A 14,825-nucleotide genomic window follows, 5' to 3' on the forward strand; every position below is an offset into this window, starting at 1 on the left:
TCCTGCATTCTGTGCCTGCTGCACTCTGCGTCCAGTTCCTGCTGTCGGCACTGCAAACAGCCAGCTGGTGTTCTTTAAGGAAATCAACATTTCCTAAGTAAATCCCCCACCGCAAAGAGCAGCTCGTGGAAAGTTATTTCAATGCTCTTTTGCAGAGATTAGATAGAGTGTTTTCTCCTTTTTCTCTTTTTAAAGAACTGTCTTAACAAGCAGAACAAACTGCTTGCTTGTTGAATTCCTTGCTTCAGTGTGTTCGGGCTAATGCAGAAAATGCTTCTATGTTTGTGGCTTCACAATAATATTTCCATTCTTTATTATAATACATAGATACTAATGCAAAGCTTCCGGGTTCAGTGCTGATCTGATCTGTTTGTTCCATTGATGAGGTCAGGGTTCTTAATTTTATTAAAATTAATTTGCAGAGATGACAATGGAGCTTATTGTTAGTTCCCATCAAACAGAAGCCCAAGTTTAAGCTTTCTGCTTTTAATATACTGATCTGTGGGGGCTTACACTGAATTATTGAGAAAGAAGAGCAAATAGCTGAAGGTAGAGTAAGTTTGGTAAGGTAAGAGGAGAAAGTCAGTAAATGTCCACCTGGGAAAATGAGGCTAGGATTTGTGAAAGATTTTGCTTTTATACTCGTGAAGTGCTGAATTAATAGATTCTGCATTTGGTTATAGAGATCCCTTTCTTTCAGAAAAAGGTGCTTCTGTTTATTATGTTCATCTGAAAAGTTGCTTTAGTGTTTTTAAAATAAAGAAACCAGCCTGCCTTTCTTTCTGGAGCAGCCTGTGAGAGGCAGCTGCATGGGGGGAAGGAGGGTGGTTCTTGATTTGCCTTGCAAGTCTTGATGAAGACCAAAGCTGGCACCTCGAGCTCCCTCTTCCCCTGTAAACTCAGAAGCAGTTTTATTTGAAAATCTGTAGACGTGAACAAAATGAATTTGAGGTGGGAACACTGATTTGATCGGTGTTATTACGTAAGGTTTCAGCCAGCACAGATGCCAGCACCATCCCAGCAAAAAATGCGTAGTGTAGGCTGGTCTAAATCAGCATCTGGCCTGTTTACAGGGAGAGCTTGATCGTTTAATGAGGTGGAACTCCATTTTGTTCCGCGCTTGAGCCAAAGGAAAAACAACTTCTGGACACAGCGAATAATTAAATTGAGGGGAGTGTAATGTATCCTGTCATAAGAGTGGTATTTGAGAACTTCATTGTTTCTTCCCAATTTCTGTGAGTCGTTTTGTTTTCCTGTGCACCTAAAAAGAAGAATGTTCTTAAAAATTGAAGCAAAGCAAAAAACAGCTATTCTAGGTCACCTTTTACAACTGACTTTAGGTAGTAAAAGGATGATCTGATAAGGGTTTTTTTTTTTTTTTTTTTTTGTTCCTTATTTATCAGAACTTACTATATTTTTCTCTGTAGTGTTACTGAGTTACTGTATGTGTCCAGAAGATACTCAACACACTGTCTACACTCATCAACTGGAATTTGTTTGAAGTTTTGTGGGTTTTAATTTCTTGTCTGCTCATGCTTTTTGAACATAAAGGCATGCCCCTGCACTTCACAGTCACTGTGTTGCTATTTCTCCGTCAGAGGAGGCGCTCCGTGATTCAGCTTCTCCTCTGTGAGGAATATAAAATAACAAGTTGACTTGAAAACAGAGTCAAAGAAGCAATTGGGAAAAAATGTAATAAGCTTCAAACTGCTTTGGCTGGATGGTGATGCTGTATCACCAGTAAATCATAGAATCACAGAATGGTGTGAGTTGGAGGGATCTTTAAGCTCATTTTGTTCCAATCCCCTGCCATGGCCGGGGACACCTTCCGCTATCCCAGTTGCTCCAAGTCTCTTGGCCACTTCCGGGGATCCAGGGATAGGCATAGCTTCTCTGGGCAGTCTGTGCCAGGGCGTGCCCACCCTCCCAGGGAACAATTTCTTCCTAATGCCTTGTGTAAACCTACTCCCTTTCTATGTGAAGCCATTTCCCCATGTCCTGTCACTGCAGTTCCTGATATAAACAAAGTTGGATGGGTCTGGTGTCCGACCTCTAGCTCTGCTCTCACCAGACCCATCCATGGGTAGCTACTGTGGTGGGTAGAACTGGAGGTCAGATCAAGTAAAAAACCAGTAAAACATTAAAAAACCCACACAACACTGAATTTCCACACTGTACTTTGTGTTGGCAGAGCTGTCAAGGAAGAGAAATTGCGTTGCTCGGTTGAGCCTTTTTATATTCTTTACTTCATAATAACCCGAGGCCTTGTGTTGGGAGGTGGTGAGCTCATATCTCAGAGGCTTTCAAAGCTGCAGATACTCAGCCTCTCTAAGAATGATGTCTGAGAGCATCTGCTTTTTAAGGGGCAGAGAAGATAATTGCAGCTAAAAAAGCTGATCTTGTGGTACGTATGAAAGCCTTCCTGTAACGTGGGATGTCCTGAGCTATTTAGTTTCCCAAGTAGTATCTCAGTACTTGTTTAGATTGTTTTCTGCAGCCAGCTGCTTTCCAACTTGAGCTGCAGTCTCCTTTCCCACTCTTAATACCACTAAAACAGATGATGCCTTGTTTTCATGCCCCATCCCGAACGTGGGTTGGGATTTGTCTGCGGTGGGAGCTGCTTTGTTCAAGGCCTTACAAACTAGGGCAGGGAGAAAACCATGTACAGTTACAGTTACTCACCACACAGTTTATGGATTTGATGGGAAGCATCACCTATTCCAACCATACTATCTTTTGCTCCAGTAGGGATTATTTGCAAGCACTGGAGTATTGGGACAGCCACTTTTGGCGATCCTTGGTGGCACAGTCTGTTGGTGGCAGTGGGCAGGTGCATAGGCAGTGTGCTCCTGCCTTCTCTGTTCTGAAAACCCTGCTGAACTCTCCTGTGTTTCTAGCTACAAAACATTAATTCCTAAAAAAAGTCTACTGTTTCTAGAGAGGAGAAGCTTATTAAGAAAGTAATTAAAAACCTTACTTTGGGAATTGGGGGAAAAGCTTTAACCAAACGGAATAGATAAACCTAGTGTCTGGTCTACTTATAGAGGAGGTGTTTTGGCAAAGTAGAGAAACCGTTTTTTCCTTAAAATTCCCAAAAAGTATTCTTTGCAGAGTCATCTTTAGTAAAATCAAATTAACTTTATATTCTCCTGTGTATATGTATGCATTTTTCACTTTGAGTTTTACTTTGTCACAGATATGGGATGCCTGGCATGATCCTGCTCCTTTTTTTCCCATTATAATGGGCATGGACATGTGTCAGGAATGGTGGAGGGGAAACAGCAGGAAATCTGATTGCCTTTTCAGCACATTCCTCAGTCTGACACAGTTTTATAACGTAGAGGTGGGAGTGAAGTGCTCTGCAGGCTGTTCAAACCAGTACTATGGAACCTGAGCTTTATGAGACAACTTTCTGTGTTCCTGATTGCTTTCCAGCAGCATAAATATGGATTGCTATGGAAGAGGATAGTGCTGCCCTCTCCTCTGTCCTGGCCATGCGATAGCCCCTCATTCATGCAGCCACCTGATCTGGTGAATAGATCACTTGAGCTCTTGGAAAACAACCATGTTCTGTGCTGGAGTGCTCAGGAGGAGAGAGTGGGAATAAGGCTGAAAAACTTAAGTAGAAGTTTGAGTTATGCCTTGATAGAGCAAGATGTTTGTGAAGGTGTTTCAGTGAAGAATGTACTAACTCGTAAAACATTGGCTAATTGGGGAACAGGTATTAACTGCTTTTTGGTTTGATGTGTCTAATTTTGAATTGAATCATGTTGGGCAGCTTGTGAGTTTTCGTTTCCTAGGCTCTGGGTGGCTTTGTTAGCTGAGAGAGTTGCAATGTCAAAAATAAGAAGTGTCAGTCAAGTGGTGTGACAAGTTTGTACTTAATCAGTTTTGCATTCCTAAAACCAGCACTCTGCTGAGTTTTACACGCTGGGTCACTAATCTGGAGTGAGGGAGAAAATGCTGTGTCCGTTTGTCAGTTTGTCCTTTATCTACCTGCCTCACCCTTTTCTTCTACTATGCCCTCTACACAAAGCTTTTTCTGCCTTCCCCATCCAAAGTTTCAGATTGCAGTATAAGAGTGTTTGTGGATATTTTGGTGTGAACTTTTTGCTTGGATTTACTTCTTTTACTTCAGCATGTTGACCACTTGTGTGGCTACCGTTTTTTTTTTTAATAAATATTGGTTTATTTTAACCAGTCTCCCGTGGCCTCAACAGGTCATGACTGGGTTTAACCAAGTAAATTGGGATTAGAATAGGTGTGGCATTTAATAATTAACTTTCTGGTTACTCAGGTCCGGTAGGAAACCTATAATGAGGCTGTTTTCATTTTGTTTACAGGAATAGTTATCTGCTTAGTCTCATCCTTCATATTTGGCAATCTGAAGAAAAGGTCTGAGCCAGCATGAAGACAGAATCCCCTCTTCATTAGAGAAAAAGTGAGTTGGAATTGGGTCGAAATCTGAATTTCTCACATGAAAATACTGTCTTAGCCTGCCAACACACACAGCTTGTGCTTGCTTTCAAGTGGCGTTTTCACTTTGTAACACTGCTGATGTGGATGATGTCCAGTCAAGACCTTGTCTTGGTTAAGCACATTTCTAAAATCTTCAGATAATATGTATTTTGTGTAAATTCCAACACCCTCCTTCTCTGAAAGAACTGCTTACTCACTGTGTAACTGCCCGCCTGATACACTCCTTCCTTCCAAATCCTGTAAGGTCTATTACAGGACTTAGACTTTGTGTTCCTTTTCTTATACTGCTGTATTTATATTGAGTTGTATTTTAATAATTTAATATTTATAACTTGTTTCTGTAGCTGTACTGGTCTCTTCTCCAGTATTCTCAGTGTTTAATGCGTATTCTGAATTTGTTTGGAAGTCTGTGCAAATTTGAAGAGTTTCAGAAATGCAGGACTGAGGTTTTTTTCTCATTTTTTGCACTAGTAATTCCCGAATTCTGCATGTTAAATGCCGGTAGGTCAAGACTTAGCCTTTTCATAGTTATTTTACTCCCCTTAGATGTTGTAATAATATCAAATAAAAAAGCCTGTCCATTTGCCCAGCCTGATGTTTCTATCCACTGGGTTAAATCTCCTTGATTTGTTGTTTTGAACAGCTCCTTTGCCGGGTACTGATGGTGTGTTCTGACCCCTCAGCTTTCTGCCCGCCGCAGTCCATTTCAAGGAGTGCACGATGACAGAGCGTGGAATTAAATGGGCCTGTGAGTATTGTACATATGAGAATTGGCCTTCTGCAATCAAGTGCACCATGTGTCGTGCCCAGAGACCCAGTGGAACAATTATCACAGAAGATCCTTTCAAAAGTGGCTCCAGTGATATCGGGAGGGACTGGGATCCTACGAGCACCGAAGGAGGGAGCAGTCCTTTGATATGCCCGGATTCCAGCGCAAGACCGAGGGTGAAATCATCCTACAGTATGGAAAGTGCAAATAAATGGTCGTGCCACATGTGCACGTACTTGAACTGGCCAAGGGCTATAAGGTGTACCCAGTGCTTGTCTCAGCGCAGGACCAGGAGCCCCACGGAGTCTCCTCAGTCTTCGGGCTCCGGGTCCAGACCGGTCCCTTTTTCCGTGGATCCGTGCGAGGAGTACAATGACAGAAATAAACTAAACACGAGGGCTCAGCACTGGACTTGTTCTGTTTGTACATATGAAAACTGGGCCAAGGCCAGGAAATGCGTTGTGTGTGACCACCCCAGACCCAACAACATCGAAGCAATAGAACTGGCGGACACAGAAGAGGCTTCTTCCATCATAAACGAGCAAGACAGGGCTCGGTGGAGAGGCAGCTGTAGTAGTGGTAATAGCCAAAGAAGATCTCCACCAACAACCAAACGTGAATCCGATGTGAAAATGGACTTCCAAAGAATCGAATTGGCTGGAGCTGTTGGCAGCAAGGAGGAGCTTGAAGTTGACTTCAAAAAACTAAAGCAAATAAAAAATAGAATGAAAAAGACTGACTGGCTGTTCCTGAATGCTTGTGTGGGTAAGTTGTTTACTGCTACCTTCTGCTCTTGTGCTGGTGGTTAAGTATTTTGGGAGAATGAAGAATTAAAACGGAAACTTGGCATTTGATTTCAAACCAGCTTTTTTTATCTCTGCATTTCCATTTAAAAAAGTAAGCCAAATGTAGAGGTTCCTGAAATAGCACCTGCTAAGAGAGGCTGTGAAGTTCATCCATAATCTGAACGTGTCTCTCAAGTGCACTTGGACTTTTTTGACCTTTGGTGGAAATGGATATTACTGTAACCAAATCCTGTTGTTCCATGTAATTGTCAAAAGGTGGAAAAATTACAAAATCAATCTATAGAACAGGAGTGCATATAGTACTGTAAAAAAATACCATTACTGGGTAATTAAAATTACTTTTCTTTTTGCTATGGCAAGACACGCTTTGTAGAGTCAGCAGCTGCAGCTTGGGAGTATTTGTAAACAGTGTAGAGCTTGCAGCAGTACAAGATGCTCTGTCAGATGTTAAAAATAACACCAAAATATGTAGCTCCAAGAAACTGCATGTGTAATACTGACCTTGAAAGTAATAATGTTGTATTAATACACATACTGTGTTGTAAATGTTTACAGGCTTTCTGAAAGTATTTTTGTAGTCAGCTGTTTCAAAGAACATTCAAATACCAATTTTGTTTTGTATTTTAGTGCTTTCTTAAGGAAATGCTGGATAATTCTCGCAGTGCTAAAGAACAGAGCCATGTGAGAGCAGGGTTTCCTTCAGTTATTGACCTTGTGAGTTAACTTCTGTGCTGTAGCTTCCCAGAAGCAGATACCGTGTGCCCCAGCATACAAGCAGGTTCAACACTTGAAATACGCAACTATTTTTAGAGTAAAACACTTCATTTGAACCTCTGGCTCTACTAGTATGTCTCATGCTGTTTCCTTAATGTTTCACAAAGTCACTTCATGGTTGTTGTAATCAAAAAGCTAATTAGTGGAGCTGCTTTGTTTAACATACTTGATCAGGTGTAAATGTTTTTTTGTGGGTATGCTGTGTTTGGTTTCTCTGAGCTAATAAATATTCCAGTTTATTTTTGTGTTGTGTGAATAGTTAGACATGCACACTTCCTTTTGGAAAGAGATGTCTCAGTATTTCCTGATACCTCCAGTTCCTTTCAATCTTTTTTCCTTCTGAAATGAAGCAGCTGAAATTCTGTGTGGTATTTTTTGAGTTGAGTACCAAGAGTCAGTTGTTGGCAGTTGTTCCTATGCCTTATAAGGGTATTTATCTTGCATTCTGATAACAATTGTATTAAATATAAGGCTATTTTTTCCCTTTTGTTTTTCAAAAGTGATTTTTTGGACTATTCTAATGTTAAAATATTTCACACTTTCTAATTTAACCTGTGTGGGAAGGGTTGTATTTATATTTAAAAACATGGGTTTGCAAGCATTTAATGTTGCTTGTGACTATATGGTTGTACATAAAACCCAAACCCATGTTCATAGAAGTTTTGTAATGCAATAATCATATGATCTGAAGGGATCTTGGTGAGAAAAGCAGAATGCAGGTGGAGTTGTGTGCTGACTGTTACTGCTGCCTGCTGGAAGTTTTCGTGGATTTCTTTCTCTAACTTTAACACACCTACTATACTTCTGGGAGAGAGGGATGCTGGGGAGACAGGAACCAGCAAACAAAGCTGTTAATTAGCTGTCCTTCATCTCAGAATTTCATTTTGCATAATACAGATAACATTTCTTCTCCCCAAATATTCCTTTTAATTGGAATAACCTTAAGAAGACTGGCAGAGGTTGCATGGATTCTCTTGTGCTTGTCCTTGTCTTTGGTTGTTGCGTAGTGTATCTGTGCTGGAAAAATACTCCAGTTTAGCCAGTAATCATTAAAGCAATTAGCTAAATTTCTGCTGGTGATTTTAGTGTGACATACTTAAACCAGTTTAACTGTCAATTGAATTATTTTGCCCCAAGCATCTGTTTTTACCATTGAAATCAAGTGGGTCACTGTGACTTAGTGAGTTATTTGTTTGCCAGCTGGAGCTCTTGGAAAGTTTTAGCTGAGCTGAACACTTGTCAGTCCTTAGCCAAGCAAAATTATAAAAGAGGACAAGTTCATGTTAAATGCCAAGAAAATTTGTGAACATTGATGGACCAAGAGTTTGTGTGTTACCCTGCTCCATCTGACAGATGGTGCCTTGTTAGGATTTGGGAACTTCAGACTGAAACCTTCAAGTTTAAGCTCAATCAGTTGTGGAGGGTCCATTTGCTTTGAATCCATCTTCTGTAGGAGAGATGTTAAAAAGTTAACTTTTAAAGTTAACCCTGAAGTTAAAAATAAAGATTAAAGGAGTAGGAGGAATTCCTGGCAGGGTGGTTATTTGCTTTTCTCTTAGAAGATAGTGTCTGTCAGAAGGTACCAAGGAAAATGTCTGATGCTTTAGGACAGCTGTTTGGTGGAACTCCCTCTTCACATCTCAACTCCAGTACAAAATTCTTTTTACTAGTTTTTAAACTTATTGTCAAGTTTCATTAAAAAACATGTATCAGACTACTCTTCTCCACATTTTTTTAGCTGAAACATGAAGAGAGATGTGTATAAAGTAGATGTAAGGAGGTGTATGTGTTTGTATTTTTGTGTGTGTTTGTGTATTTTTTGTTGGTTGTTCTGTTGGAGGCATCCATTTATGTTTTTCCCACCTCAGTAAGTAAACCTGTCATCAAGGCTTCTATTCCTTGCAAATCCAGGCTGGACAAGATGTAATGAGTGCAACTCTTGCCTTTCAGCATGAAGAGTTTCCTTGATGGAGGGTATTCCTTCCAAATCAGAAGGATTAGTGGTATTACCCCATTCAAACTCTGCCAGCAAACGTACTTGAATGTTGCTTTTTTTTATTGACTTGCTTTTTTCAGAGTGAATGTATCTGTTGAGTGATTATCTTACAAAAGGATGAGATTTTAAACTGATTCATGTGGTTAAAATTTATTAAAATCCTAGCAGAAACTGGAGTGAGTGTGTCTTGATAACCTGGCTTCCTCTGAATGCCAGTTTAAATTACAAAGAGGAATTACAAATGGTTTCTGCAATGACACCGATGTTTTCTACCACAGTGGCCTAGAACAAGATTAATGTTAAGTCCAAGGTGACTCATTTCTTAGGGGAGGGAACTGATTTATACTTAAATTAAACTTTATTACCTTTGTTACCTATAACTTACGGCACCTATGTCAGAGACTGTCAGGCAGTCCTGGTGGCGTGTGGGACTTAGGGAATGAGATGTACAGCAATCAGGAGTTGCTGTGGGGCCTGGTGAAGCTGGTTCCAGCTGGCTGTGGATTTGAGGAGTACAAATGGATGAGCGTGGCTGTGCCCATAAAACCTGCCTGGCATCCAGAGTTTGCTTGGGTGTTACCCTGGAGCTTCACGTCTCCTGGCACTTCAGGGCTGGATTTGACAGTGGTGCTGGCAGAGTGTGCTTGCTGCAGGGCACTGCTGGGGATTCCTGAGTTGAGTGCAACTCCTGAGCTTGAACTGCTAGGTTAAAAGTAAACTGCATTTCTTCTCCTTTCCCTTTCTCCTCCACCTGTTTATCGCCTGCTGCAAGAGCGTGTTCTTCTTTTGGTTCTTTTTGTTGCTGTCATAGGCCAGAGCTCCCTGTGGGGATGGTGCCTCCCAAATCAAGTAGGCACACATTCTTCTTAGCTCTGTGAAAGAAACCGCTGAGAGTGTGTTTCTTAAACAAATCCAAAATATTTAGAGCAATCTGTGATGAATCTTGTTTTGCAGTACATCCTTAAAAGGACTGTAAGTTCATTCCTAGTATTCCTACACGTGTCTGCTTAGTTTTTCCTTTGTCAACTGCTTTCTCTCTCCTACAGGTTTTTCTTATGCCAGTAGTTTTTTGAATTAGTGCCAGATATGTTACCCAGGCATTCAGAAGCCCTGTGGGTAAGGAGAGTCTCCCTGTCCAGACTTTGGTATGGAGTTGGCTGGGCTGTGTCCCCTGCTGCCCTTCAGCTCTGGGAGACACGGAGGCACCTCCTGCTCTGTGTCCTGCACAGCCTCTGCCTCTTCTCTGGGTATTTCTAAAGGCAGCCTGAAGGAACTGACATGAACAAGGTGCTTTCAGCTGGCACTGCCACCCAGAATCGTCCCAGGTGCCCCTTTCTGTCCTCCTGGGTGTTTGAAAATGAAGCTGGATTAGGGAATGTTTTTGTGGGGAGTATGGGGATTTTGTTTCTTTTTGCTGGTGTAGTAAGTTCAGACTGGCTTCCTCATCACATCCAGGGTGTGCAGCTGAACCTTGATGGTTCTGTTTATGCTGTTCTGTGGGAGTGGGAAGTGTATGGGTGGGAACAAGGTGCTGGAGGCCAGGAGAGGTCATGCAGCTTTCCTTGCTGGTGGCAGTGTAGGCTGGAAGAGTTTAGGGAAGTGCAGCTTGGATTACTCAGTGCCAGGTGATGCCCTGCCACGCTGGCCCTGCCTGGGGATGGCAGACGGTGCCTGTGGGGGTGGCTGGGAGGGGAAGAGTTCCTGGTGTGAGCTGGACAGCCTGGCCTCCTTCCCTGTTCCCTGGGATAGTGGGAAGCATGACTGGGCTGCTGTGCCAGGTGGCAGTGATGTAAGGTCACAACTCTCACCTGGCTGAGAGAGCTCTGTGTATTGTCATCTGTGCCTTGTGCATCTGTCCTGCCATAAGTGCTTTCCATTTGTGTGTGGATATCTTTGAGGCTGAGGAAAACTCTGCCTGCCTTACTCCTTGGCAGAAAATCATAACTCCTGAAACACCCTTTTACTTTTTGGTCTCTTGACTACTTTTCTTAAACACTGTGATATTTTATGCTAAAAATAATTGATTAAATGATCAAGTTAAAACCAGTTTTTTCAATTTCCCTTAGAAGCACTGATGGTTAACTTCAATAATTAACTTCAATGATTTTCCACTGTCCAGCCTCCCTTTAGGGTGCAACCCTGCAAGCAACGAGGGGTGTGGGTGCCTCTGACAGATTGGAGAGGAATAAGGACATCTTTAAGTAATTGTTCTTAACCTCTGTGCTGCTGTGTCATGTAATGATACATTCAAAACATACTACATGGATTGTATGTAGGAAGAAGAGCTGTTTGCATGGAACAAAGAATAACCAATAGCCATTCTCTCGTGCATTGGAGGGCTTCAGGTTGAAGGTACATGTCTTGTTGGAAGTATTTAGCTTTTTTTAGCTGATTCAAGTTGCTGAACTTGAAGAATCAAAAAACCCTTAATATACAGAAGTTTCTGTCTCAGTGTTGTTACCTGGGGAGTGACCTACTGTTGATTGTGTGCTAATACTGACAAAGGAGGCCCTGGGAATCAAAAAAGAGAAGGAACAGAAGGGTGTGTTAGAGCTGTAAAGGTTTTTCAGACATCCCCTCTTTTTTATCAATTGATGTGTCATGTTTGCTTGCAAAGCAGTCCTCCTTTCAGGAGAAATTCTTCCCTGGCTGAAACTGTGAGTCACTTATCAATAAAATTTCATTTATGGCCACCCAGTGTACCCCTGGTGAAGAGCTGGAAGAGCCTGAGGGCTGACTCAGCTCCAGGGAACGCCACAGGTCCTCAGCAGTCTGTGTTAAAGGAGCAGAGATTCTTAACAGGTGTCAGAATTAGGTTTTAGTGGGTCAGTTGATCAGCCTCTCACTTGCTGGCGCTTAAACCAATTTTAGGATTAGTCCTTAGATGAGTAAATGAGAGTATATATATGACAGACCACTTGCAGTTGTATCTGTGGCAGAAGAGAAGCAGCACAGCGCTCTGTCTCTGATCTGTTACAGCAGAATCTCTCTCAACTTCTGACTTCCAAAATGTGCAACTTGGTTGCTTGAGAAATTTGCCTTCTCTTGCCAAGCAGTTCAAGGCATTGTCCCACACAGGAGACACAATGACCGCCTTAAGATGAAGTGTTTCCTTTTGCAGTCTGCTCAGATGAGAGAACACAGTTACTGGAGGCATTGCTGCCTCCTTGAATCCCAGAAATCCCTAATCCCCAGGTTGTTTTTTGGATGGTCACTGCTGCATCAGTCTGCTTGAAAGAATTTGCCTAGTTCATTTGCAGCTTGTGCCAGCCAGCGCTGCACAACTACCAGAAAGATACTGAAGTAAGTAAAGGCTGTGCTGTAGTATTTTCCTTGGGAACTTTTCTGTCTGGCTGTTCTGAAGCTACTGGAACTGTGCAGTTAGGGAAAATGAGACTTGGTTTTCTAGAAATGCTTGTGAGCCTATCTTGCGTCTTTTCCAAGTTTATATAACTGCACCAAACCCTATAAATATTTACATATTCTAAAGAATAAACTTAATAGCACCTTAAGCTGGAATAGTTTGGTTTTAGCAGCTAATTTTGGCTTATTTAACATGAGGGTAATATTGTCATCTAGTAAAGAAGGAAGCTGTAAAAGTTGTATTAGGCTCAAGATGGTACAAAGAGTTGTAATTGGGTGATTAATACTTTTTTTTAATTCAGTCTTTTAAAATACCCTGCTTGATTTCTATCATCTAATATACACAAAGATTGCAAATATCTGATCTGTGCTGTTTGTAAGTGGCAGGGCTTTACTAGAAGAAAAAAACCTTGGCTCCTGGTGCTGTGAAAGTCTTCCAATAAGAGGAAATGCCAAAATTGCAAAATGGGAGCACAGTTGAACCTGTAAATGCAGAATTCTCACTTGCGGTTGCATTTTCTCAGGACTTGGGCGCAGCACTTGGCATTCTATCCTCTCCCTCAGGACTATGATCAGAAGTTTTACATTAGAAGCAGAATTTTTTAGGGGGCAACAGCAGAGGGACAAAATTGGTGGGCAACAGCAGAGGGACATTTCTGGAGTCCACTTGAAAGCAAAGCTGGGTTGTGTGGATCAGGAGCAGGCACTGAGTCCCTGGGATGTGTCTGAAGTTTGTTACTCTTGAAGCTGATCGGGTCTGTGCCCTCACAAGGGTTGGGGTTCCTGGAGGCTGTTCTGGGAACAATCTTAAGGCAAATGCCACTCTTCCTTTTGACATTTTACCAGTCTGGGGAATGCAGTGGGTGTCAGTGGGGAATAATCCAGCCAGCACAGTGCTGGATCAGGACACGGTTCAGAGTCTGCTTGTGGAAGTAATGAGGCACTTCTGCATTGTGAAATGCAGGGAATTGTAGCGTCAGTCAATATTTCTGTAATATTTCTCAGAAACAGTGGGGGTTTTAAGCTCTGTTTAAACAGGCTTAATAAATTGGAGGCTCTTGCTCATCCCACAGAAATCAAAGCCTCTGTAGGAATGTGCCTCCTATTGTCAATACCGAACATATTCATGTCTCATTTTAGTATGGTGATACTGAATTTCAGAATTGTAGGCATGGTGCATGTAGGCAAATTCCCCTCATAGTTTTGGGGCAAGATTTGTGTTTTCTGCTTCATATATTGGCCAGTCTACCTGTTACCCCTATATTTTGTGTTCCCTGCTGCCTTGGATTGTATGAACTGGCACTGTAAGCAGGGTGGTGATGGGCTGTCAGGAATTTTCCCTGTTCTTCTGAAGTGGCTGCAGTGGAGTAGATATTTGATAGAACAGGTAAAGAGAAATGTTAACTTTTCTTGCTGTGGCTCAGAGGGGCCAAAGAGGCTTGTGATGCCCATGGAATATCAGCCCTGAAGTAGTGAGTTGGATGAGACAAAAAATTCCTGATGCTTCCCCCTGCTATAAAGAGTAATTTTAACCTGTTTTGATTAAAGAGTAGAGGATGACCAGATGTTATCCATGCACACAGTCACATTGCCATCTCTCCACGAGCTGTAGTTGTGCTGGTTTGTGTCAGGTAGCCCACCAACTCTGTACCTAAAATACCACTAAAAATACATTTATATATATATATATATTTTTAATAAGGCCTAGAAAACATATTTAGTCTGCATGTATTAATTAATCTTTAGCTTAAACTTCATCAGCGAAGTGTAGAAATGTACTTTTTAACTGACAGCTTATGTAACAATTTTAGTAATTCTAGGACATGGGGCTTTTAGGAATGTCAAGTATTGCAAGACGTGGGAATAAACTTCCAGAACTGGCAGTGCTGCATAGAGCACATGTCACTGATTTGGATCCTTACTGCAGCTTGTAGTAGTCAGTGCTTGAAAGAGGCATTGCCAAACCTCATATGACCACCACAGCATCAGCCTTAGACCTCAGTGGTTGCTGAGGTTTGATGAAGAGTGGGATGATAATAGGCAGGTCAGGGTGGGGGACTGGAAGAACAATTTAAATGATGAATTTCTCAGTAGTAGGCTGTAGTAAAATGTACTGCTTGACAGGCTGGCTGGCTGGAATGTGATTTGGGTCTGCTCACCTGTCAACAAAAGATCGTTTCAGGGATATTTGTTTGAATTTTGAAATCAGTTGTGGATATTTGGATTCTCAGAGTGGCCACCTACCAGTCTTGGGCGGTCTTCTCTTGGAGGAAGGTGCAGATATGGTAACAGGAGTCTCTGCCATGTCAGTATGAGTGGTTAAAATACAAAAAAGGGTGGTGTGGCTTTTTGTCTTTAACAAGATGCTTCTCTTAAGTCAATGTAATAATATAAAAATCAGGATATCATAAGATAGCAGAGAACTTGCTCTTCTATCAAGTTTATTTTTTGCCTGGATTCTTGGGTTTGCCAAAGCTGTGGTGTAACTTGTTTCAAGAGGGCAGGTCATGAGAAATTTGATTTGTTATCTGTGTACACATACAAATCTACACACACACTAAATAAAGTAATTTTGGAGTATTTGGTTGGAATGATCATAGCAACAGCCGTCAAGAATTGCCTTATCAGTGGCAAAAAT

The 14,825-nt window shown here is 41.7% G+C and overlaps 1 protein-coding gene across 4 annotated transcripts in view; it reads left to right on the forward strand.

Annotated features, from left to right (window-relative positions):
• Positions 1-14,825, forward strand: part of ZRANB1 (zinc finger RANBP2-type containing 1) — a 40,158-nt gene that overhangs the window by 7,571 nt on the left and 17,762 nt on the right. Inside the window, exons 1-3 of one of the 4 annotated variants that reach the window (XM_040072200.2) lie at positions 3,574-3,721; positions 4,344-4,441; positions 5,123-6,013. In XM_040072200.2, coding sequence (XP_039928134.1) covers positions 5,200-6,013 — 814 coding nt within the window. In that variant the 5' untranslated portion in view covers positions 3,574-3,721; positions 4,344-4,441; positions 5,123-5,199. Of the gene's footprint in view, positions 1-3,573; positions 3,722-4,343; positions 4,442-5,122; positions 6,014-14,825 lie in introns of those variants that run through there. The other 3 variants (XM_040072198.2, XM_040072197.2, XM_040072199.2) reach the window with 3 other exon arrangements.

This window comes from Hirundo rustica, chromosome 8 (genome assembly GCF_015227805.2).
Source record: "Hirundo rustica isolate bHirRus1 chromosome 8, bHirRus1.pri.v3, whole genome shotgun sequence".
NCBI classification, from domain to species: Eukaryota; Metazoa; Chordata; class Aves; order Passeriformes; family Hirundinidae; genus Hirundo; species Hirundo rustica.